The sequence below is a fragment of the Equus przewalskii genome, chromosome 9, assembly GCF_037783145.1.
Source record: "Equus przewalskii isolate Varuska chromosome 9, EquPr2, whole genome shotgun sequence".
Classification (NCBI taxonomy): Eukaryota; Metazoa; Chordata; class Mammalia; order Perissodactyla; family Equidae; genus Equus; species Equus przewalskii.
In genome coordinates, this window is record NC_091839.1 from 74,358,343 (window position 1) to 74,383,695 (window position 25,353).

The window sequence follows — 25,353 nt, forward strand, 5'->3', positions numbered from 1 at the left end:
AAACTCTAATCTAGTTTGGGGAATAAGGAAAGGATAATTATAGTGAGGCCTAAAAAGAGTGTGCCAGTGAGACAAAGGTGTGGAATAAATAGGTATTGCGGTCACTGGGCTGTAACTCTGAAGGGACGTCTGAGATAAGAGAAACAGGTTTGCGAGCCATCCTGGTATAGCATAGTGATTGCAGCCATAAGGAAATCTTGTAGCAAAAGTACAAGAGAAGAGGACCCAGATCCAAGTCCTGAGGAGTAGTTCGAAATGAAGGTAACGGGCTGGGTAAGCATTTCAGACAGGTTCAAGGCTTTCTTGCAGTAAGCAATTAAACACAGCTTAGCATGGCTAACTAGTGGAAAGTGACGTAAGCCACACTTGAAAGCTTGGTTACAACCACGTAATACAGGGCTTTGTAGGCCAGACTAAAGATTTTAAACTTTATTTTAAGAGCATTTGGAAATCACGACAGTATTTTAAACAACTGACATAATCAGATTTGCATTTTTAAATGCTCTCTCTGACTGTCATACGGAGAATCAGTTGGAAGAAGGCAATGGCAGACGCAGGAGGACCAGCTGCACTGATATTACAGTGGTCCAGGCAAGAAATGAAGGGCGCTTGGACTCAACTAGCAGCAGTGGCAGTAGAGACGGGGGAGAAAAGCAGACAGATCTATGAAGTTTAGGCAGTGGACTCAATATTGCCTGATGATTGGTTGGGTAGGGGATATTAGGAAGAGAGGAGTCAACCATAATTCCCAAGTATTTGAGCTACTCAGTGGATGGCAGTGAGATAAAGAACACTGGAATAAGAGCAGGTTTCAGGCAGGAATGATTAGACTAGTCCTGAAGTTCTTGAGTCCGATGTGCCAGTGAGAGAGAGAGAATGCAATTACAGACAACTCAGAAGAGATGTCTGAGATAAGAGGAACAGGTTGGCAAGCCGGCCTAGGACAAAACACGACTACAGCTATGGCGGAATCTTGTAGCAAAAACGTAAGTCAGAGGAGAAGAGGGCCCACATCCAAGCCGTGAGAAACTCTAAAGGAGTAAGAGCTAACAGAAAACATGAAGAAATTATGCATGGAAAAAAGAAAAACCCAAGATAGTAGGGTATTATGGAAGAAGCCAAGAAAAGCAAAACTCTCGGTTTAGTTCTATTCTAAGTTTGGATAAACAGGGGAAGTATTTACCCAAAATGTTATTTTTAATTGTTATTTTTAAGTACTAGAGGCCAAAGGACATGTTTATTTGGACATTTCCAAACTGAACAAAAGGCTTAAATTCTTTGTTAAGTGAAAAAAATAGATACGTAATTTTAAATCTCATGCACTGAATAAATAAATTACTAAGCATGAAACATCTAAAACCTATAATCCACTTACAGACTACAACTAGAAATTGACATGGAGCATTTTTGGGGCAAAGTTGAAAAAGCAGTGATAAATTATCAATTGTTTCCCCAAAGTTTAATAAGGTCTCTGAAAAATTTATCTACATATGTGCTTTTGTATTTGAAAATCATATTATGACTAGCTTAGATTTTTATGAGAGCTCTCTTCTAAATATCTCAGAATCAGTTTCAGGTTTGTTTTTCTGTTGTTACAATAGGCAAGGGATGAGGTATGACACTGTTCTACAGATCAGAGAGACAGCAGGAAAAATCTGAGTCAGAAAAAATTGCTGTGTACTCTGGGGCAAGTTATTCTGCTTTTTTGAGGCCCAGTTGTCTCAACTTTAAAATGAGATAAATAATTCCTGCTCTCTAGGTTTGTTTTGAAGATTACTGATTATGTGTTTAACATACCTGGAAGTGCTTGGCACATAGCAGGACGTAATATATAGTTATTAGTATCAATATAAGTGAGTAAAAAATTACTGGCATGCAACACATTACATACCTTGGCAGGATTACCTAAGTTTGGAAAATATTATTGGCATTCTTTTTGCATAGCGTGTCTTATGAAAATCTTTTTTTTGTTGTTTTTAAAATGGAGCAGGGATTCAGTAGTAGATGAAGAAGTTATTCTTCATTTTTTATTATTTTCCTTCCCATTGCAATAAGCAGAACATATCCTCACACTGAAATTGTGGCTGATCCAACATTCTAACCATTGTCCCATTTCATTCATTCAGTTTGTATTCATTAATTTATATAATAAATATTTTCGAGCACCTGCTGTGACAGCTGCTAAGGGCAAACAGTTTCAAGTCTGGCCCAAGCTCTGCTCTCGTGGAGTCTGCAGTCCAGAAGACCAGACCAACATTAAACAAAAAAGTTATAATTGAATTTAGTGCCACAAAGGAAAACGAAAACTCATTCCTTTTCCAGAGTTGACTTGTATTCCACAGTGCCCAGGGAATTTCTGGATTCTTGATGGACCTCATCATTTATCACGTAATTTACAAGAATCCCTTGTCTGGCCCCATTAATGTACACAGACAACACATACTTTCACTAGCAAGAGAAGAAAATATCTATCACCATGTGATGACTGAAGTATTTTCATGAATTCATCCTTTCTTGCAATAGTGCATATATCATTTCCTTTAAAAGCAGACTCCACTAGCATGCGTACCACCAGACATAATTGTGTGTTCGTCTAGTACACAGGTAATTATTGTCTGGCTGTTCATGAGTTCATTCACTGAAGAAATATGTATTTGGGGCAAGCCAAATGGTATAGATAGCACATGAATAAGACAGCACCCGCCTTCAAAGAGTTCAAAGAGTCTTTCAGGAAATTGCATGCCTAAAAGTCAAAGTGACCTTTCGAAACATTTGTTCACAACTTCCTCTGTTGAATGAATGATTATTTAAGAGCTTCATAAATGCTGAGTTCTTTTAATATATTATTTCAGTTAACTTTCACAGGCACCTGTGACGCTTGTGAGGGAGGTATTTGCATCTTCTTCTATAGATGACGACGAGGACAGAGAGGTTGGTATCACCTCTTTCCTAGCCCACCTGGCAGAGCTTCCGTTACTGAAGTTTCTGACTCCACACCCCACTCATCTCTATCTATCTGCAGCTTTCATGTGTGATTTTTCTACAACCCAAATATGATCCTATGACTGGCCAGTTTAATAGCCTAGAAAACTTTCAGGGAAAATGAAAGTGGGAATGTAAATTAAAGTAAATATACTTTTTATAACAGTATTTAGTCACTTAAAATGAAAACACATAATGTTGGAAAAGTTCACAATACAAAAGTAGCTACAAATAATTAGAAATTACAATTGCTGCAATTATGGAAAATATTTATGTAAGCATTGGATAAGACAAAAGAAAAAAAAGCAAAAAATGAGAATTGTTTTAGGATATTTTTTCAAAACATTAATGTTACTATGTTGTTTTAACAATTTTTCCAACAGAGGGGAAAATGAAATGCTGAAGCAGTATTGGTAGCTGGCCCCTGTTCTCAAGATGAAGTTTAATCCTGAGTCTTATCATTCTTCCATAACCCTAACCAACACATCTTTTAGCCTAATTTCTCTACAAATTCTTCTCTGAACATTCCACTAACTTTCCTGTCTACGTACCTTTGCTCATACTGTTCCTTATGACAGATATGGTCTCTGGTCCTTTCTGCTGGCTGATCTCAAATGTCATTTTGTACAGAAATCTGTTTTATGTGTAGGCACATTCTATCACGTTATTAGCCCATCTGTCAGGCTCTCTCACTGCTCACAACTCCTTGAGAGCATGAGCCACATCCTATTTTTATTCTCTTAACGTGGCAGAGAGTAGGTGTGCAACAAAACAGTGTTAATTAAATATTCTTGCATACTTTCATAAGTATGAATATTTTTTATTTGATAAGATGTTTGGATGGTTTCCAATTTCAGGTTAGGATGTTAACTGGATTCCACGTTGACATTATAATAATTCTGCCAACTTGCTGATTCTTTGGTGAGCTAAGAATTCCGATTCAAAGTAAGATTAGAATTGTGCTGGACTGCTTGTGACTTCAATTATCCCCATTTCTCTGTGAGCACTTGGCCAATGGAAGGTCAAATTTCTTACTTTGCTCACTCTTCAAAATACTTGTTAGCATCAAGTTCCAGATGTGCTGGAGAGTGAGGATGAAAGAAAAAAGACAATAGGACCTATTCCCTCACATATATCACTACCTTAGGTTAGGTTCCCTACAAGCAGAGCTTGAGACAAGGATTCAGGTGCACATGATTTAAGAGAGTGTTCTCAGGAGGAAAGGAGAGAGGGAAGCACGATGGGAGAGGAAAGGGGCTAAGTAAGAATGTGATCTCAGATGGAGTCTACTCTCAGCCTGATCTCATGGGGGAGCACTGGAGCATGAATTGCCCCAGAGTTGACCTCACCTTGAAATGAGAGAGCTGGTTTTTTGTACCCCCATGGCAGTAAGTCATTGGCTGGAAGCAGAGAGGGTTGAGAGATGGGCTCATAAAGCCCTGGGCAAAGAAAATGCTTTTCAGTTGTAAGTGATTCTGAAGAGGAGAGCTAGGAGCCCTTAGCAGCTCACACTCACAGAAACTGGGGAATGGGTCCACAAGGTTCGCAAAAGGGATCTGGCCAGAGCTCCAAAAGTGCCTAGCTCCTAAAGCACAACCTCTAAGCTCAAAGTGACACCATAATTGTCTCTTTACAAAAGAATATAAAGCAGCAAGAAAAGAGACATTTTGAAAGATACACATCATAAGATTTCTGACCTAACCAGCAGTGTTTCCAGCTCAGCCAGCAGTTGCTCATATTTATCTGTATATCCTGACACTATCTGTAGAAGGTCCTTAAAACCTGATTCTTCCATTAGGTGACTGTGCCACGTGAGACATGGACGTGTCTTCATTCTTGTTTCTAGCTGTGCATCTTGAAATTGCTTCCTTGGGTTATTTTAATCTTATCAAAACCTTCCTGTGTGTGACTCGAACTGAAAAAGGAAGGTGTTTTCATTTCCACAGAATAAGTCCTACATGGCTGATCAGATAGAGCTGGATCGTTCTCTTAGAAGCAGCCCATTCTCTGCACAAAGCATGTGCACACCGTTTGCTTTTTACTTCCCTAAATCAAAAATCATGTTCAAGAAGAACTTCAAGCTGACTTGAGAAGAATTCTCCTCAAGAGTCAACGATGTCGTTCACTGTGGAAATTGTGATGAACATCTGAACACTGCAACACTGAGTCACAGCATTCATTTTCTCCCCCAACAAATATTTATTAGACACCAGGTCCAAACATGTAAAAGATATGGTAGATAACATGATGAAATAAAATGAAACTTCAAGTTTGGAAGAGATGCTAAACTTCACCACATCAGTGAAACTTTTAATAGCTGGAGAAATTTTTAAAAACTATGACATAATTTGATCTGAAATAAATGAGAGGGCAGACACGGTAGTTGAAGCAGTGATGAGGAACGCAAGCCTTGAATGCTCTGCCTTCATCTTGCCCCACACCCTTGAAAACCACTCATCTAACTGATTGACAGTCCAGACAACCTACACACCAACTGGTGATGTGGCTAAGGCCACACAAGTGGTTCCTGGAACCCAGGCCACCTGATTCCAAGCCTGATGCACTTCCTTGATCTTTTAATTGGTAGATTTTGAACGAAGTTAAGATAGCTTAAGAAACACTAAAATTTAAAATGACAAAGAGATGCATTGCCTGCGACTTTCTTTCCCTATAAGAAAAGCAGCAGACCGGTCAGAAGGTGTAGTGACCTGCCTGAATCAACGTCTTCCATCTCATGCCTTGTCTTTTTCTGCAGCCTCACCCAGAGTCACGGCTGGGTAGGTGTGACAAGCTGCCACACTGCACTTGTCTCAGGCTCCAGCAGCCACAAAAGCCAAGGACTTCCTGTGGAAGGCAGGCGTTATCTGAACAGCTTAAGTGTTTCTGGTTTGTTGGGCCTGCTCTGACCTCAAAATCCTGTCTGACTTTGACCTCTGACCTGTTCCTAACTTCCAGCTTCTGCATAAGGCAGACAGCTGAGGCTTGCTCTGGCTGCGGTCTCTCACCTCTGGACTCCATGTAAGCTGTGCACAGCAATTGAATCTTCCCTTCCAAGTCAACGCTGGTTGGTTCCTGTCCCACCCTACCCCCTGCTTCTGGGTTCTCTGCTGTGTTTTTCAGCGATCTTGTGGTTTTCCTCCTTCTGGCTTCTGGCTCCATGTGGGGGGTCAGACTGCTTCTCACAAGCTTAGCCAGTCACCAAATTCAGATAAGTAACAGGAGATTCGCTGTTTTGTTAAAGTTTTGTGAAGGTCATGGCTCTAATAGCCTCATCAAGTTATACTACTAGGACAGTAATTCTAAGCTCTGGTTGTAATTCAAGACATCTTCAACCAAATATATGGGCCATTATTTATTATGTCTTACTTGCCTAGGAACTGATTGCAAGTAGGTTTTAAAAAAAAAATCAGACACCAAATATGAAGAGTCAAACTATCGGGATGATAACATTCACCTCTTTAAGAAGGATGAATCGATGTACTAACTTTGGTTTCCAAGGGCTGAAAGGTTCCACAGGTTTTATATTTTTTAATATTTTAAATCAATCCCATGAAGAAAGGAATCAGTAGCATGTGTCGCAGATGGAGGTCTGGTGACTGAAGGAACACAAGCAGCGGTGAGGTTCACCGTGAGAGGAGTAGAAACACACCCGGGACAGTGTTGTCTGGCCCTGACACCAGACTTTATTCCCTTCGATGATAAATACTTTTTAAAAGACTAATGCCAATAACCCAGAGGTGTACCCTGAACCAGTTCTAAGCTATGTGATCTTCCCAGGGAGAAAGCAGCTGAGTTTCTATGTCTGAACAACTGCTGGGAATGTGGGTGAAGACAATACGTTGCTTTCTGAAGTGGAGAAGGCAGGAGATGTGAAGAAGGTAGGAAAAGAATGAACACATTTTGAGTATTTCCCAACTGTTTCCAGGTGTTCGTATTCCCTGAGGAGTCACTGAGCAAAGCATTACTGATTTGGGGACATGAGGGTGACCCTTGCAGCCTGGCATGGATGCCAGAGCCATGCTCTTAATTTGAAGGTGGACTTTGATGGGGACTATCTGGAGCTACTGGGGTATAATGGATAAATTGTGGTCGAAGGCAGTAATTGTTGAAGTCAGATTTGGAGCATGAAAACCCAGCTGACAAATCTCTTTCCAAAGTGTTTAGCACTATACTCAAACCTCATGAGATCATAGTTGTCCTCACAATTTTCATCTTGCCAGATTTCTGAGGATTTTAGAACAGCATGAGTCTGCTATTTCTGCAATAAGATCAATTTTTGTTTTATTTTACTGACAAACAGATTTAGATGTTAAATGAAATGGTGATTTTACATTTAATGAAATATTTTGTTTTATAAGATAAAATTAGTGATTAACGGTCAATTTCACATGTCAGGAATAGTTTTGTACACAATATTGGCTCTGATTAGGAGCCTATGAATGCCAATGAGGATTTGAACCCCTTAAGTATCACACATCTTTGTATAAAAAGAAATACTTTACATTTAGGAGCAGCTCCTTGAAGCCAGACCGGTCCTCCAGTATGAGCTATGTCCTGATCAATAACTACGTAACAGCATAACTAAACCATCCTCAAAATTGTTAACCATATTATGTTTTTTATACAAAGGGCAGTGCATTTAAAAAAAATAAACAGAACTGTACATACAGTTAAAGTAACTAAAGCCTAACTGTGCCTCACAGAGGAAGGTGGCTAAGACAGCCCAATCAACATCTCCTTCCTGTTTTTGGGAACGTTCCAACAACGTGAAAGTAAAGCTATAACATGCATTCAGATTGGTCACCAATTTTTCCCTTTTTTGTTTTGAGGAAGATTAGCTCTGAGCTAACATCTGCAGCCAATCCTCCTGTTTTCGCTGAGGAAAATTGGCCCTGAGATAACATCTGTGTCCATCTTCCTCTACGTTATACATGAGACACCTGCCACAGCATGGCTTGACAAGTGGCGAGTAGGTCCTCGCCTGGAATCCAAACCAGAGAACCCAGGGCCGCCGAAGCAGAGTGCATGAAATTAACCACTACACAAAAGGGCCGGCTCCAAATTGGTGACCAATTTTTGATCAGTAGCACTCCAACCAAAGTGTTTACTACAAGCTTCCCTTTGCTAAAGGAAACAAATCATTAAAATGTTCATTGAAGAAATATATTTCCGGGGCCAGCCCTGTGGCCGAGTGGTTAAGTTTGCTCGCTTAGCTTCAGTGGCCCAGGGTTTCGCTGGTTCAGATCCCAGGTGTGGACATGGCACTGCTCATCAGGCCATGCTGAGGCGGCGTCCCATATGCCACAACTAGAAGGACCCACAACTAAAATATACAACTATGTACTGGGGGGATGTGGGGAGAAAAAGCAGGAAAAAAACGAAAAAGAAGATTGGCAGCAGTTGTTAGCCCAGGTGCCAAGCTTTAAAAAAAAATAAAAGAAATATATTTCCTTGTTAAATCCTTATAAAGTTGATATATATACATATATATATATATAAAACAACTTGTTATATAACAAGTTATATTCATTTATTCACGTAGTTAGTACAAAAATATTAATGATCCACGGTATCGTAAAGTAAAGGAGGTGATGCAGAGCCTGATACAAATGAAAAGAAAGAGGGTCCTGAATTTTGGGAAACCTACAGTCCCCATGGATTTTAAAATAGACCATCAAAATGTTTTAACATTTTTAAACGTCAACAGTTTTAGCATTTAAAACGGAAAGTTTTGTATTTTACAATTCCTCTTTGGAGAATGGAGTAGTTGTGTTGGATACTATTTTTGTCTTATCTTTAGCATGAAGAAAAAGGCCTGGGAAATCAGAAGCAGATGAGCAAGACTTGATGGCTGAGACGTGAACTGGAGCTATGTAAAGTATATAAGTCTTTAATAAATACCTGGGGATGAACTGAGTGAAATGTTTAAGGCAAAGTGGTATACAGTGAAAATTTGTTAAAGAAGCACACATCTGAAATAATACTGTGTTTCATAGCTACGTGAGCTATGTGAACAAGACATGTTAGAAAGGAAAACGATGCAAGTGAAATAGACATAAAGATTTTGAAACTACTTATTTCATGTTGTTTGTGCTGGTTCAAGAAAATTCATGGAGTTCTCGTTTCCTGTCACTTAAAATGCTGTCCTCCCAAAGGGCATTACCTATTAAAAATGATTATATTAATTCCCTTTTTATGAACCATTACCAAATCCTTCAGTGAGTGGTCTCTGCCAATATCATCTGGACACATGACAGCAATATGGTAATGATACAATACAAGCAATTTCACCGTATGATCTGCCACTTGAAGATAAACTCACTAAATAATATCATGCCCAAATGTGGCAGGTCTGGGTTCTATTTTGGGGACTAGGAAAAAAGGAAATATTTTGAGATTGCGCTCATGAAAGCTCCATAGCAAAACCTTCCTCAGAGCAACCGAACGGAGACAGATGTCAAAAATAAGCACTGGTACTGAAGGGTCAGCTCTAGAACAGTGACTCTCAATAGGGCAGACAGTGACTTCTGGAGGCATCTAGAAAATGTGTAGGGACGTACAGGTCTCCCAGTGACTAAGGCTCTATAATACTCAGTGGGAGGAAGGCAGGGGAGACCGCAGTAAGAGTTGTTGCATTCCATGATTCTAAGACTAGCAGCAGACTTGGGGGCACTCCTGAAACCCTCTAGTGTGGCTGTATCCCATCGTTTAGGTAATGAAGTACATTTCATGTGATTTCCTTTAGCTTTTCTTTGTACTAACGTTCTGGAATTTTACAGATTACTCTGAAATTATGTACACTGGGACACTGAATGGATTTTGTTTCATGAGAGTGAAGAAGGTCTTACAAAATAGCGGTTCTATTGGGGACCGGTAGGGTTGGGGAGAATCCATTTCATAAACATGCCTCAAGGTGTGAGCAAGGAGAGGCACAGGCAACCACGGCTCCAGGAGTCCGAGTCCAGCAAAGCCCCTGAGTTTTACAAGATCTTCTCTCCTGTGGTGGCCACACATGTCCTTGGGAGCAGTTAAATCTGAGAGATCTTTGGAGACAAATACTTAATCTTTGGGATAACTAAACCATCTTATAGGTGGTTGCCAGCAACATAGTTGTATAGAGAACACTAACCTTCTAGGTAAGAAATAATTACTTAAAAAAGATTTCAGAGGGGAATTAATAGTTATTAGCCATAAACAAAAGAGAGAAGATAACCTTCATCAATGGAATATGACAAGAAAAGGATTGTAGAGAAGGAGTGCCTACAGGTCAATAAACATCTTAGTCATTTTTGTTCTCTTGAGACTCTTTATACTTAATACACAGCATGACAAGTACTTAATAAAAGAAGATATTGAAATAAATATGGGAAGTAAAGAACGAACAAAACGGCAAAAAATAGATACATCACAAAATTATAACAGTTCCTTGAAAAGGTCTACCAATGATCCCTGATTTTTTGGTAAGTAAATGACTTGATTTCTTTCAGTCTCCTCCCTAACTCATTCTTTTCATTGTGGTTGGAAGCGAGTCTTGTTAACAGTGCCACCACCTACACCCACCCTTTTATTCAGGACCAATCAGATCCTCTGCCTCTTCTCAGTAAGCAGTCCTGTATATTTGATCACTGGACCTGGTCTCTGCCCCTGATGGATCCTTTTTGGGAGAAACAAGAGACATTATATACTAAGTCATTTACATCTCGGAGGAAATTTGAAACTGGAGTCTCCTATCCTGAGGTCCCTCTCCTTCCTGCAGAAAAGCTAATTTAGGTCATTTTCTGATACCCTGCATGAAGAGCAACTGTTCCTGTGAAAGGATCCAAATAAAAGCACGATGCAAATGTGGGGCAAGGCAGTCCTCTGAGAGAGTTACCCAATTGAAGCTCCAGAGTTCTCAGCCTCCTGGATCATTTGCCTACCAAGGCTTAAGAATGTATAACTTAAAATAATATCTAGAAACTCAAATTTAGATTTTATGATTCATATAACCCTAAAATATTCAGGAAGTAAGTCTAGCATAAGTAGGATTTTACTACATGGTTATTTCAATCAAGTCTTTATTTAGATAAAGAAAAATGGAGAGAAGTCAGTCATGTTTAGGGTATCTGCCAAAATCATTTCAGCATCATTTTGATAAATAAATATTTTGTGATCATGACAAAGGACTAGGGAGATGAGCACATCACTGATTATTTGGTCAATTCTAAAACTGAATTCATCTGAAACTAAAAAAGAAGTATTCCATAGTTTAGCAGTGTGATGTATTCTATTTTCTCTGCAATATATTACTTGAGACACCATATATGTTAAGGTGAAACTTGACTTTATTCTTTAAGATTTTTAAAATAATTATTATATTCAGAGGAAAATTGAAATTTTTGCTTCAAAAAAAAATTTCCATGTGGTTTTAACACTGATTCCCAAAACCATATGTTCTTTATCAACAAACAGGATACATAGTTTAGATGTTTCACAGCAATGTTTCACAGACATCATTATGTTGAACACTGAAAAAGACTTCCAACAAAACATCTGGTAAACAGAAGTCACACTGAACTTAACTGGCAATGTGCATATTTTTCTAACTTTTTTTTTCAACTTGGTTATATATCTTAGAAGAGATGTAACTATTTTTTTCCAGAAGAAATTTAAAATACTAATTTACTTTATGTATTTTTTATGGTTGTTATGATATTTATCTTGTCATTCTGCAAAGTATTATGTTAATTTTTCAAATGGCTACTTTAAACTGGATTTTTTAAAAAAAGGTTCTCTTACCAATGAATTTAGAAATACTCTCTACATTTGCCTCTGCCAACTGGCTCACCTAACGAATCCCAACTTATTCCTATGGCTACTCATGCTTTCTTCCACACTGATTAGTTTTTGATGCATTTAGTTTGTTTTCAATGAATAAAAAGTAGTTTTATAACATCTAGCGATGCTGCCACACTCAATGTAAGAATGTCTAAAGAATTCTGAAATCAGAGACGGTTGGTAATTAATAAAAGCAGATGATAAACCAAAATGATTCAGAATCTATTGCAGCTCAAGAAATGTGACAGAACCCCCATGCATTTAAACACATTGCAAAGCAAAATAAACTATTTCCACACTTTCCCTTAGCAGTGGCCTTTGATAAAAGAGCTGGGAATGTTTGTTAATTTTTTTCATTCATCAACTTGAAACAAAATGCACCACATAAACTGAATAATTAGCTGTGTTCATGTGATTCTCCATTCTTTATGGGACAGTTTTAAAACAACAATCAGTGTTATCATTCTGTAAATCATTTAACAATAAAACATAAAATGTTAACCGTATTTGCCCATTAGATAAGCAAAATCTTAAAAGACTGGTGTCAATTACTAGTGGGAAGGGTATGGAGAAACAAGCATTCTAATAGATTGTTTGAAATGTACATTTGTATAATTCTTTTTGAGTGTAATTTGACTGTAATTATTTTAAAATATATATGTCATATGACGTAGACATATTGCTTTTAGGAATTTATCCTATAACAATGTGAAGCTAAGAATGTTTACTCCATTACTGCATGTAATAGCAAGACATTTGAACAATGCAAATGTCTATCAATAGAGGAAGGATTGAACATACATTCACACAATGGAATATCTGTATTTTATAACTTGAAAATAAGTCCAAGACATTTTAGGTTAAAAAAAAAGCAGGCTTCAGATCACCATTTCAGGATGATAGTAATATAAAAATCTGCATATGTTTCAATCTCTAGGTGGAAACAGAAATATAGATATGCTTCCCTAACCATAAATAAGTCGGCAAGAGAACCCACCCCCACATTAGGTAAATACATAAAACTTTGACTCTACAGTACAACATTAGATTGCTGATTTGTTTTATAAAAACTGTTTTATAAGATCTGTTTTGTCTACGTAGTTTTCAGACAAGAATATATATGTTTAATGGAGATTATTATAAATTATAGCAAATATATAACACAGACTAGAAATATTTTACTAAAATGAAAAGGGAAGCATACTATTTCAAGAAAAGATCTTGCAGAGTTGAGGAATCTCCATGTGGAAGATGAGAACCCATAATTTAAGACAGATGTGGCCAATCATTGTTTTTGCCCCAAACCTGCTCTGCATAGTAACTGCATATAGGTGTCACATCCTCCATCCCACAACTCTCTTCGTTGGAGCTCAATATCTGGCTTAGTGCCTGACAGAGAGTAAGCACACATTAAATCTACTCCGAGTGGATGACCAAACTCCCACTCTTTAGCAGCCAGTGGAGGAGTTAGTTATAGGAAATGAAGCAATGGACAAAGATGCATTCAAGGGATGATGCTGTTCACCATGATGATGTGAAATGCAAATTTAAAAAATAAATTACACACTAATAAAATAGTTGTCACTAGTATCACTTCTGAGAAATGATGTGGCAGGAAAGCTGAGAGAAAAGCCTGAACTGCATGAGGTGATGTCTGAGCTCCATACTTTTTAGAATCTTTAATTTTCTTTCTTCCTTACCTCTCCCCCAAAATTTTCTTATTTGCTCTAGTCTTTAGAACACTGTTAGACCACCTATAATGAACCACGTTTCATCAAACTATCTCCCCTAGTGGCTGAACTTGTCAGAAAAATAATCACTGGCCAATACAAAGCAGCTTGTGATAAAGGAGTCAGAACCGAGATGATGCTTATCAGAGTGAGCGGAGGAAAGTTTTACCAGTACAGTGAAACCCTACCTCAAAAGCAATAGCCCAGTTGGATTTTCATCTGGAAGATAAGATAAGCAAACAAACCAAGAAAGCAGGAGGTATACAAAAATTGGCGTTTCCTCAATGGCAAAGACTGGGGTTTTAAGAGGCACAGATGCAAAGCCAGGTGTTGTAAATAACAGCAGCAGCCAGCAATTAAAACATCGTCTTTCTGAATTTGCAATATGGAAGGCACACCTGCACACACAGACATCTATCAGGAAGAGTAGCATTGTTCTAAAGGGACAATTTGTTTATTTATTTAAGGGTCAGTGATACTCAAACTGTGAACTTCTTCCTGCTATTACGAGAGATATATAAAATGTGGCAGGGATCACTTTTACCTCCACCATCATATTTGCAAACAAATTTCTGCATTTCCTTAAACAATGAAGCAGAAATTGTAATCTCTTTACCAATAAATTCAGCAGGAGCTCTTGAATAAAGAATAGAAAATGTAAGAAGTGAACAAGATTCCAAAGTTTGAAGCTCAGTCAAGATACGTGTCAAAAACAGAAGGTGACAAATTGAGATTTACTTAGATGTTTCGGTGATAACATTCACTTTCTGCCTTTACAATAAAAACACACTAATCTATCTATGTGCTCACGTATGTGGCATTTTTTATATCTCATTTTCAGACAATCTGAGGAATTTTTATTTTAAGACAAATTAGAATTTCTCCAGGATTTTTATAAGTGTAATAGGGATTACATAATTTACTTGAGAAAACTGATCACAAAAAATACTAATCTAAAAGTTTTAAACATAAGTTAAATGTCATTTACTATCTTTGCCTTCTGTCAATCACACATAGCGGTCGCTGCTCATTCCAGAAAGATCCAATTAACTTTGTACTCTAATGCCATTTATTAAATCGGAGAGATAATCTTTAAAGTAATCCACATTTCATTAAAAACTGAATAGAATGCATAATTTCAGACACTAAACTGACAGGGGATAAAGACTACTTTGTCTATTATGGAGCAATAATCATAAACCAATGCTCTCTAACACTCTGCAAATGTGTTTCAATGAGGCCAAACTGGATTTTAATCTTTTCTTCCCTACAATAGGATAAATATAGAAAAAAGAGAGGCAGAGCTCATGGTACTATAATATTGCAATAAAACGAATATAATCTTTTGATGTGGGCATTCACTCTAAAGACCTGTTTTTAATTGCTAAGGATAAAAAATACTTCAAGTTTTCTTTAATCTAGCATTTGCCTTCTTCAAAATCAAAGGATTAAATTAGGGAATCTGTATTGCCACTGTATAAAGATAACAATAATATCAACAAATTATATATGTATATAATTATATGTATGTGTGAATGTGTATATTTGTCTCTACACATACATATGCATGTATATATAAATATGTATACACATACACACAAGTGTGTGTGCTTTTACAACTTCTGCACCTTCAACACTTGCTTGGAAATCTCCTCACCTATCAAGTAAAAATCTCTGGAACAGTCTTTAATCACATTAGAGAAATGATGACTATAGTGGACCTCTGGTAATCATACAGCCTTGGTTGACATGAAGATGAAGACTGAACATATATTAGTATTTAAACTGGTGATTCCAGACAGGCAGTTTGGAATAAATGTGGTATTTTGAAAAAAGCACAGAGAACTGGTTTCTAGTTCTACACTTTTCAACAGTTTATTCTACTTTGGAAAAAACTGAATCATCAACGAACACCAGTTTTCTCATTCATAAAATGAGGGCATGACTTAAGTCAGGGGTTCTAAACTTTTAGCATAAAATCATTTTTGTAAAAGAAATACTAAATGGAACATTAGTATTTTATTGATATAAGTTCATAAGTTCAAATTTACTTATTACCAATACCATTTGCATCACTTATTATAAAGCCAATCAGTGAAAACAGGAGAGATGTTCAAGGGTAGATTTGAAATCAGGGGTTATGAGAGGTACCTGCAGTATTTGAGGAACCTATTTATTTTAATGTTCTTTTGGTTGCACATTTTCAATAGCAACTCACTTTGCAATATCAAGATACACTTAAAAACAGAGGTAAAAGGAGAAGTTTTATTTTTACATCTTTTCAGAAACAAAGAAACATAGAAACAAATAAGCAAAACTTAAGGAAAGATATTTGTAAGAGATCTGTGTATAACCGGTTTGTATATGTTAGTTGTCTTCAATTTTAAAAACAGTTTATTACAAAAGTAGAGTAAATGCTCTTGAAATCCCTAAAATGTATGCAAAATAAACTAGTAATATCTTTGTAACATATGCAATAATTGCTTAAAGTGATAATAAAATAATGAATATAATAAGTAAAGTTCAATTGGCTTCTTAGACAAAGAATTCACCACTTGCCAGAAATTTCCCATAAGTAACTTTACTGATTTTGCAAACTCCCCATTACTTTAGTAGAATATTTATCTAATATACATACTTACATTACATACACAAATTTTATGGCATTTTTTTCTAGTCTTTAATTTTTCTCAGGTCTTTATATGTGTCATGAATCAGACCATACGCTTCTCAAAGTTAAGGGCTTATGTATCATTTGCTCCTTACAAACGATTACCCAGTAATTAAGTACCCTACCCAGTAGAGGGGAGAGTAAAAGTTTAACTACTTTTTAAGCTTATTCTCCTCATGCAGAAAAAAAGGTGAATATTTATATAAGAAATAATGAAATTAATATTTCAGGCAAAACTTGTCTTCTTCATTTTGTCCATTCTAAGAGTGTACTACAGTTTAGATGGAAGGAAAGCAAAAGCTGACTGGAACACTAAGACAGCAAGATTTTTATTCATTTTTTTTTTTCTATGGAAGATTAAAAAGAAAATAAGCACTTAAAATTATTTCTAAATTATGTTAATAAGGTAAAAATGTAGTGAAAAAAAGACAACTGATATACGTTCAGGGCATTGAAGAGTGGAATAATTCTGGATAGCAATAGTCATTATTCATTCATTCATTCATTCATTCATCCCAAAGAGACTGACTGCATTTATATTAAATATCAGGCATGGACTTATGGAATACAAGCAGATTGTCACCCCTTCCTCATAAAGTCCATCCAGACAGTTTTTCATCCTAAGAAATTTCTGACTAATAAAGAATTTCAACAATCATTAGCCTTTGAATCCATTGTAGAAATATTACCTTTTTATTCTACTCTTTTTCAAAATCAAAGAGATAGTTTTGCAAACAGGTTGAAAAAATCTACTAGCTGTTAATCTCTTAGTAGCTTTCTCTATATTTAAAAAAAGAATTTACAACAATAAGGCCTTTGACAAAGCATCAGGAAATAGTGGTGCCTAACAGAGGTTAGTTCCAAGCCACGAACCACTGATTTAAGCTTTATTAAAATTGTACTTGTTCTCAGCTTGGTTTCACTTAGATATGCTTTCATTTCCCTCAGGCTCTACTCTATTACTCTATTACTAATATACTTCTCTGGAGTTTCCTCCCTTATGAGTTCAAGAAAAATGAAACTCCAAATCAGATTAATTTTTGAAAACTAATGTATAGATCCAATAGGCAGGAAGAACGATGCACACGCATTCCCTAGCAGGAGGAAGATGTGTGAAGACCAGCAAGAGTGCTTAGGCATTCAGAGGAAAAGCAAGATGGTTATTCTCACTGATTACAGTTTTTCAGAAGGGCTAACAGCTTCCTCAAAGCTAACCCCATCCTGGGACCAAGTCACACCTCTGCCCAGAGTTTCTTAATGGCCAGACTAAACTATCATAGTTGATGCTGGTTTCCACCAGCTTAAAAAAGGGGTATAGAACAATCAGAAAATCTTTTCTTCATGCTTTACCATTTCCTTCAACATGTAGCTGGCAAAATATAAAGTATCTCAGTGCAATTTAAGAAATTAAGGTTAGAATTCTAGACCCTGAAACCCAAGGAAATATATTTTTTTCTTTAGACCTCACCCCAGCTTTCAAACCACTCTCCACCACATTGTCAGCTCTGTAATGGATAAAGCACAATAGTACAAGTCGGGGCTGGCTCTGTGGCCGAGTGGTTAAGCTCATGCGCTCCACTTTGGTGGCCCAGGGGTTCCCTGTTTCGGATCCTGGGCGCTTACCTAGCACCACTCATCAGGCCATGCTGAGGTGGGTCCCACACAGAAGAACTAGAAGGACCTACCACAAGAATATACAACTACGTGCTGGGGGGCTCTGGGAGAAGAAAAAGAAGAAAAAAGAAGACTGGCATCAGATGTTAGTTCAGGTGCCAATCTTTAAAGAAAGAAAAGCCAATTAAAAAAAAAGTTGCAATTCAAGAGCTGGGATTGTTGGATTGTTGAGTTGGACTCAAGTTCAAGTTCATCTGCGGTAAATACGGTGAGAATGAATTCAGTCAAGTAGCTTCTATGCACATGGTGCAACCAAACGGAGCTTCCATGGTTTCACTGTAACTTCTTGACAGACTAAGTGTTCTTTTTCTTCTCATGTTTATTTTTGAATGTCTGATCACTTGAAAAGGCACTAGATCCATCTGCACACTCAGAGAAAAGGGCACCAATGAAAGACTTGACAGAAGCAGCATGAGACAAAACTAAGGTTATGAAGAAAACGTTATAAAAAACCCCTACTCTTTATCCAGTAATTAGGGAATAGACAGCAAAAGAGCAAAGAAAGAATAGTGTCAGCATGTTTTATCATATATTTTGGATAAAATCTTCCACATACATCAACTCTTTTATGACAAGAGAATTTTTCTTAATATTGGAATGTATGTTTAAAATGCATGTTAGCACTGAAGTCAAGATATTTTTGAGGCATTCGGGAAGGACTTATATCATCACTGTTCAAAATAAATAATAGGCTTAACTAATAACAATCTGACTTAGACCATTCCCTGGAATGGGGATAAATAAAATAAAGAATTAAACCCAGTTTACAGGCATCTTTTGCAATCACACATCAACTTCAGGTATCAAAAGAATAAATAAACTGATATTAAATAAATGGGGGAATGCAGCTATGCATGCCTTAGATAGTGGACTTCCCTCCTTTCCATGGCTTCTAGGAGAACCATCCGGGTTCCTCCTTTCCGGCTCTCTCTGGAGCCCAGGGAGAATAAATCCCACCAAAGTACCTATGCCAAGGCAGCAAACGTGTTTCTAATGTTCTAGACTGACACCAAAAAGAGATTCCCTATTTTAAAAATGTCGGGGCCGGATGAAAAAGGAATAAAAAGAATCCAAACAGGAAGGGAAGAAGTGAAACTCTCACTGTTTGCAGACGACATGATCTTATATATAGAAAACCCCAAAGAATCCACTGGAAAACAGTTAGAAGTAATCAACAACTACAGCAAAGTTGCAGGGTATAAAATCAATTTGCATAAATCAGTAGCATTTCTATACTCCAGTAATGAACCAACAGAAAAAGAACTCAAGAATACAATACCATTCACAATTGCAACAAAAAGAATAAAATACCTTGGGGTAAATTTAACTAAGGAAGTGAAGGACCTATATAATGAAAATTACAAGGCCTTTCTGAGAGAATTCGATGATGACATAAGGAGATGGAAAGACATTCCATGTATATGGATTGGAAGAATAAACATAGTTAAAATGTCCGTTCTACCTAAAGCAATCTACGGATTCAGCGCCATCCCAATCAGAATCCCAATGACATTCTTTACAGAATTAGAACAAAGAATCCTAAAATTCATATGGGGCAACAAAAGACCCCGAATTGCTAAAGCAATCCTGAGAAAAAAGAACAAAACGGAGGCATCACAATCCCTGACTTCAAAACATACTACAAAGCTACAGTAATCAAAACAGCATGGTACTGGTACAAAAACAGGTGCACAGATCAATGGAACAGAATTGAAAGCCCAGAAATAAAACCACACATCTGTGGACAGCTTATCTTTGACAAAGGAGCTGAGGGCATACAATGGAGAAAAGAAAGTCTTTTCAACAAATGGTGCTGGGAAAACTGGAAAGCCACATGTAAAAGAATGAAAATTGACCATTCTTTTTTACCATTCACCAAAATAAACTCAAAATGGATCAAAGACCTAAAGGTGAGACCTGAAACCATAGGCTTCTGGAAGAAAACGTAAGCAGTACACTCTTTGACATCAGTATTAAAAGGATCTTTTCGGACACCATGCCTTCTCAGAGAAAGGAAACAATAGAAAGAATAAGCAAATGGGACTTCATCAGATTAAAGAGCTTCTTCAAGGCAAATGAAAACAGGATTGAAACAAAAAAACAACCCACTTACTGGGAAAAAATATTTGCAAGTCATATATCTGACAAAGGCTTAATATCCATAATATATAAAGAACTCTCATGACTCAACAACAAAACACCAAACAACCCAATCAAAAAATGGGCTGGAGACATGAACAGACATTTCCCAAAGAAGATATACTGATGGCCAATAGGCACATGAAAAGATGCTCATCATCGCTGATCGTCAGGGAAACGCAAATCAAAACTACACTAAGATATCACCTTACACCCGTTAGAATGACAAAAATAGTGTCAAAATGTAAGCTACTTGGGGCCGGCCCAGTGACGCAGTGGTTAAGTGCGCACGTTCAGCTTCTTGGTGGCCTGGGGTTCGCCGGTTTGGATCCCAGGTGCAGACATGGCACCGCTTGGCAAAAGCCATGCTGTGGTAGGCGTCCCACGTATAAGATAGAGGAAAATGGGCATGGATGTTAGCTCAGGGCTAGTCTTCCTCAGCAAAAAGAGGAGGATTGGCAGTAGTTAGCTCAGGGCTAACTACTTCCTCCAAAAAAAAAAAAAGTGAGCTACTTAATATAAACAGATTATAATACTTTCAATTTCACATACTATTGGTCTGATTTTTTAGTCTTATTGCAAGGAATTATTCAACATCTTGATTTCTTATCAATGCTTGCTTGCTTAAGAGTTATTTTCTGTAAATGAGTACATGGTTCCATAAATGATTATCCATTGAGAAAATTTTAAATGGCATAATATGCTAAATATTATTGGACAAAATAAAATTCAATTGAAATGCATCTCTTGTTAGTTTAATATGGATAAAGCATATTTACAGAGAAGTACTTTTGAAAATCCTTTGAGTAAATTTTGTTATAATTTATATAATATTTACATGAATCATTAATGTTTAAATCTAACTATAGAAATGTTACTCATTGAAATAATTTCCTTAAGAAAAAATAAAGCTATTGCAGTATAAATTCTTTATGATACCATGGCACAAGATTCTTAGCTACCAATTTAAAAATAATTGTGTGTGTATACCAATATAGGGCAGTATTACAAATTACATGTAAAAAGACAGAGAGCAAACCAATATCAAACAAGCTAAAACAGTATTCTTTCACTGGAGGTTAGAGAGACTTGTGCCTAAACACGCTGAGCGTGCAAGTTGCACAGCTCCCACCTCACTGTCTAAGTAACCTTCCAGTGTTGCCCCTTTTTCCTGATGTATCACAGGAACTTTTCCTAAGACTTATTCTCCTTTCTGCTTTTCAAAGATACAGCTAACTAAATTCCTCTTCTTGTGGTTACAACAATTCTGGTTTTGGATATATGCTTTTTTATAAATGGAATGACTTTCATGATTTCCAATATAATTTCGATAAACCCTTCCACTCCATTCCTGACACACATCTTCTTAATGACTTCTTACCTAAATACAAGTCAGAGAGGAGCACCACTGATCTCAACTGCAATGGATATAACTCCCAAACCCTTTTACTCGTCTCATAATATATATTCACATCACTATTTATTTTAGACATTATGAAATTATTTACTTCATATCTTTTTTTAACAGTCAAGCCAATGTCTATATCCTCTTTATGTGTTGGCTGCCATCAGGTATGAGTTTCAGAAGGCAGGAAACAATCTATTACCCAGGAAAGCTTCTAGAACAATTCTTACATGTTAAAAATTTTCAAAGTGATCATGCTATTCTAGTCTGTATGCTAATTGTTCTTGGCTTTTAAATCCTTTCACATTCAATTCTTTCACAAGAATTTTCAGTGCTGTAAATCAGCATAGTGCATACATTTTAAGTATATAGTTTAATGGATTTCACACAATCCATACACCTGTATATACACCTGTGAAATACTGAACCATTCCTTGCCCATATGGTTCCTTCATGCCCCTTCCTAGTCAGTATGGTTATGCCATTTTAAATATTAATTGTATCTTCAAAATGCCCTGCCAGAAAACTTTTCATTTTCACACTGAAGAATTTTATACTAAAGCCGACCATACTGTAAGGTGTTAGTTTAAAATATAGTTAGGCAATAAGTTGATTTTACCTTAATAAATGTGTTTTTTTTTTCATATGTGGAAAAACGCTAAATGTTCAGAGAAAGAATTACATTTGATCTGGATAGAAACATTAAAAAAAATTTAAAAACTTACTTTCCCTCCATGTAATCTCTATCATGAAAATGCAGTTTTGTTTTTATACATATCTCTTTTGTAACCACATAACACAAATTATGTCCTTCTGAAGTAAGGTACAAAATGATTATAATAATTATGATGAAAAGGCAGTTAACTAATGCAATAGTCACAATATACTAGGCACTATTCAAGCCCTTCATATATATATTTATCCTCACAATGATAGTAAGGGGTAAGTACTCTGTTATTCTTATTTTGGGAGTGAGCGGTTAAATAATTTGTTCAATGCTAAAAAATAGTAAGGGGCAAAGTCAGGGTTTGAACCCAGATAGTCTAGGGCCAGAGTCCTTTTATCTGACTCATTAAACCACACTGTCAACTTGAGATCCAGAAGTATAGCAGGGCTAGATTATTAGACAAAGAAACTACCACAGATAGACTCTTTCTTACCACCTGTGAGTTTCTGGCAAATACTCTATGCAACACGGTAAATTCAATTTCCATAATCTCAGCTCTCTTGCAGTATAAAGACCATATGATATTTGTCATCATGATATTATTTGCACTGGGGAACAAAATGACACTTAAACAGCTCATGTTCATGCAAACAATTAACTGAACAAGAAAATTTAAAATTTCAGAATAATTTATAGCTATGTTTTCTCAGTTACAGAAATGCCACATGACCATATTGAAGGACTTCTTGGAAACTAATGAGAGACCATTTCACATTTCTGGCTCTGTTTTAAATCTGGAAAAGCACGTGATGTATACCTAAACGCCTTCTGCCATTATGTTCTAAAAATTTCAACTCTAACTTTCGATCCATAAGCTAAGTTTTTAAAATAAAATAAATGATTATACATTATGTGCATCTCTATATATTTTCTTTTTTCCCTTTATTAAGGATTGCTTTATTTCTTAAAATATCATGAAAAATCTTAGTATCTGAACTGAAAAAGTGTATTCTTTTTCCTTTCCTGTGAAGCTTTTTTATTACTTCTCATGAGTCTGGGGAAGTCTGTCTTTATTGCCTTTACAAATCAAGAGTAAAACACAAATGCCTAATTGAGCAGATTGGTGATTAGATGGAGAAGAATGATGGAAGGAAAGATGCCAGCACAAACAGAATATGGCCATTCATTTATATCCCAAATGAATCAACTACTGCTCATGAATGTGGGTCTAATACTAATTCTGGCAGCAAATGACCCTGAGCACCAACCCTCTGCAGAGCCCCACGTCTGCATGCGGACAGCTTTTTCTTGTTTCTCTTGCTAGAAAACACCAAGTAGCTCTCTCTCCCTTGTTGGCACAATCAAATAACTCTTAAATGAAGGATTATAAACATAGTGAATGCAGGAGATTTTCTCCCACTCTGAACTCCAAATACTCATTCAAAGATGAACATGTTTTCCCTTAAAGAAACTAGGCAACTAAGCTGTAATATGCAAAGTCAGCAGGAATTGCCCTGGCCATTAGCCATCACAGATCTAATTTCTTGGCATCAGCTGGATTAAAAAACACATTTTTTTAAGTAAAAAATTAGTAAAATATCTTCAATCAAACCGCACTGCTACCAATGAGGAGAAGGACCAGTCCCCTCACCCCTACTCTTATATCTGCATAGACTAGCTCGGTTCTTTTCATCTTTAAGTGTCTACCACAGAAAGGAACACACGTTTTTAAACAAGAACTTGCTGGTTTGAGCTGATATTGCTGAGCTTTTCCTAATACATTGGTTGATCAGTAGCACAAGACCTTTCAGACACTAAATAGCAGAAATAAACCCTTCTAAGGTTTTCTAAATCCTTCCTATTCTCATAACAAGATTCCTCCAGTCGAGCATTAGAGGACGGAAAGCAGCCCCCTTTTGTGTTAAATTAGACACCCAAGTGAGTAAGAGAACTTGGCTGGCGGTTTAACGGGGCCCGACTACAAACACTTTGGAATAGAAGTGCCACATGTGATTAGCCCTGAAGCAGGGAACAAAGCTCTTTCATTTTAGAAAGCGGGCAAATGGAATTTGGAACAAAAGCAAACCTCTTACCTTTTGTAGCAATTCGTACACACTGGGTTTTGGTTTCCTGATGGAATAAAAGTGAAAGAAAGTAGTCAGTGTATAGATAATGTTTCCTATTTCACAAACTATAACTGCTATGAAGATCAACTTGGGGTTATAAAGTAGGTTTATACAGAACAGAACTGCAGAATTAAGGAAACTGCTTTTTTTAAATATGTATTTTCAGGGAGATTTTTAAAAGACATGAAATAAGAACTTTAAAATTTGAAATTTTTTTTCCGTGTTTCCTAAAGATTTAGGAATCTGTTTTCACCTCTTAATGAAATAGGCTATCTTGTCTGGAACAAGTGGTAGGGCATTCTATGTGCATTTGTTATACTTTTTGAATAATCAGAAAGAAAAATGTACTTGCAAAGCTAATACAAATCAGACACAAATATAAACTTCATTTTCACCTCATACTTGTAGACTCAAACCAAAGCTGAACATCACATACTCTCACTTGAATCCTAGCATGACTAAAGAGCCATATGACAGAAGGAAAGATCAACAAAAAATTGCATCACAGTTGCACTATAATTTATCTGTTCTTTATTCCTTTGTAGTTCAGTTGTTAGGGGTTAAATATTTCTTAGTGTGGTTATGTTCGTCCTCTTGCTAGACAAATTGGTAGAGGAAGCAGAAGTCAAAATCGGAAAGATCAAGAATTATTTCAATTTATGTTATTTTCTTATCTTTTCTTTCTTAAATGTTCTGGGGTGGCACTAGGAGGTGGAACTCACCTCTGGGCCCACACCTCTGGGACTTCCTTCATTCAGCTTATATCTTCGAACACACGAGAGGTCGGAAAATATGTTAAAGCCAGTGAACAAAACAGAGGCTATTTGTTTTCAAGATGCATTTGTAACTCCATCTTGAGTAGTTCTATATATTGATAAACCAAGAGTTTATAATTTTCTCTTAAGCATTTATTATTTTTAAATTGAACAAAATAAAGCATTGAGGGGGGATTAGTAATTAAAAATGAAAGTTTGCACTTCTATTACTTGATTGTGACCTGGAGCCTTCATAGAAAGCTCCAGGAGTTGTCTCCTATTCCCATAAAGGCCCAAAAGGATTTTGATTTCTGAAAAGCAATCACTGTTAACAGTATCAGGGTTACCAGCCTCTGTTGGTTGGGAGTCATGTCAATTTTGAAACTA

The 25,353-nt window shown here is 36.7% G+C and overlaps 1 protein-coding gene across 13 annotated transcripts in view; it reads right to left on the reverse strand.

Moving 5' to 3' along the window:
• The window catches only part of PTPRK (protein tyrosine phosphatase receptor type K), a 503,656-nt gene that overhangs the window by 60,990 nt on the left and 417,313 nt on the right, over positions 1-25,353 (reverse strand). For all 13 annotated transcript variants that reach the window (XM_008524381.2, XM_008524380.2, XM_008524376.2 and 10 more), the window contains exon 13: positions 24,179-24,215. In XM_008524381.2, coding sequence (XP_008522603.1) covers positions 24,179-24,215 — 37 coding nt within the window. The remainder of the gene's footprint in view (positions 1-24,178; positions 24,216-25,353) is intronic.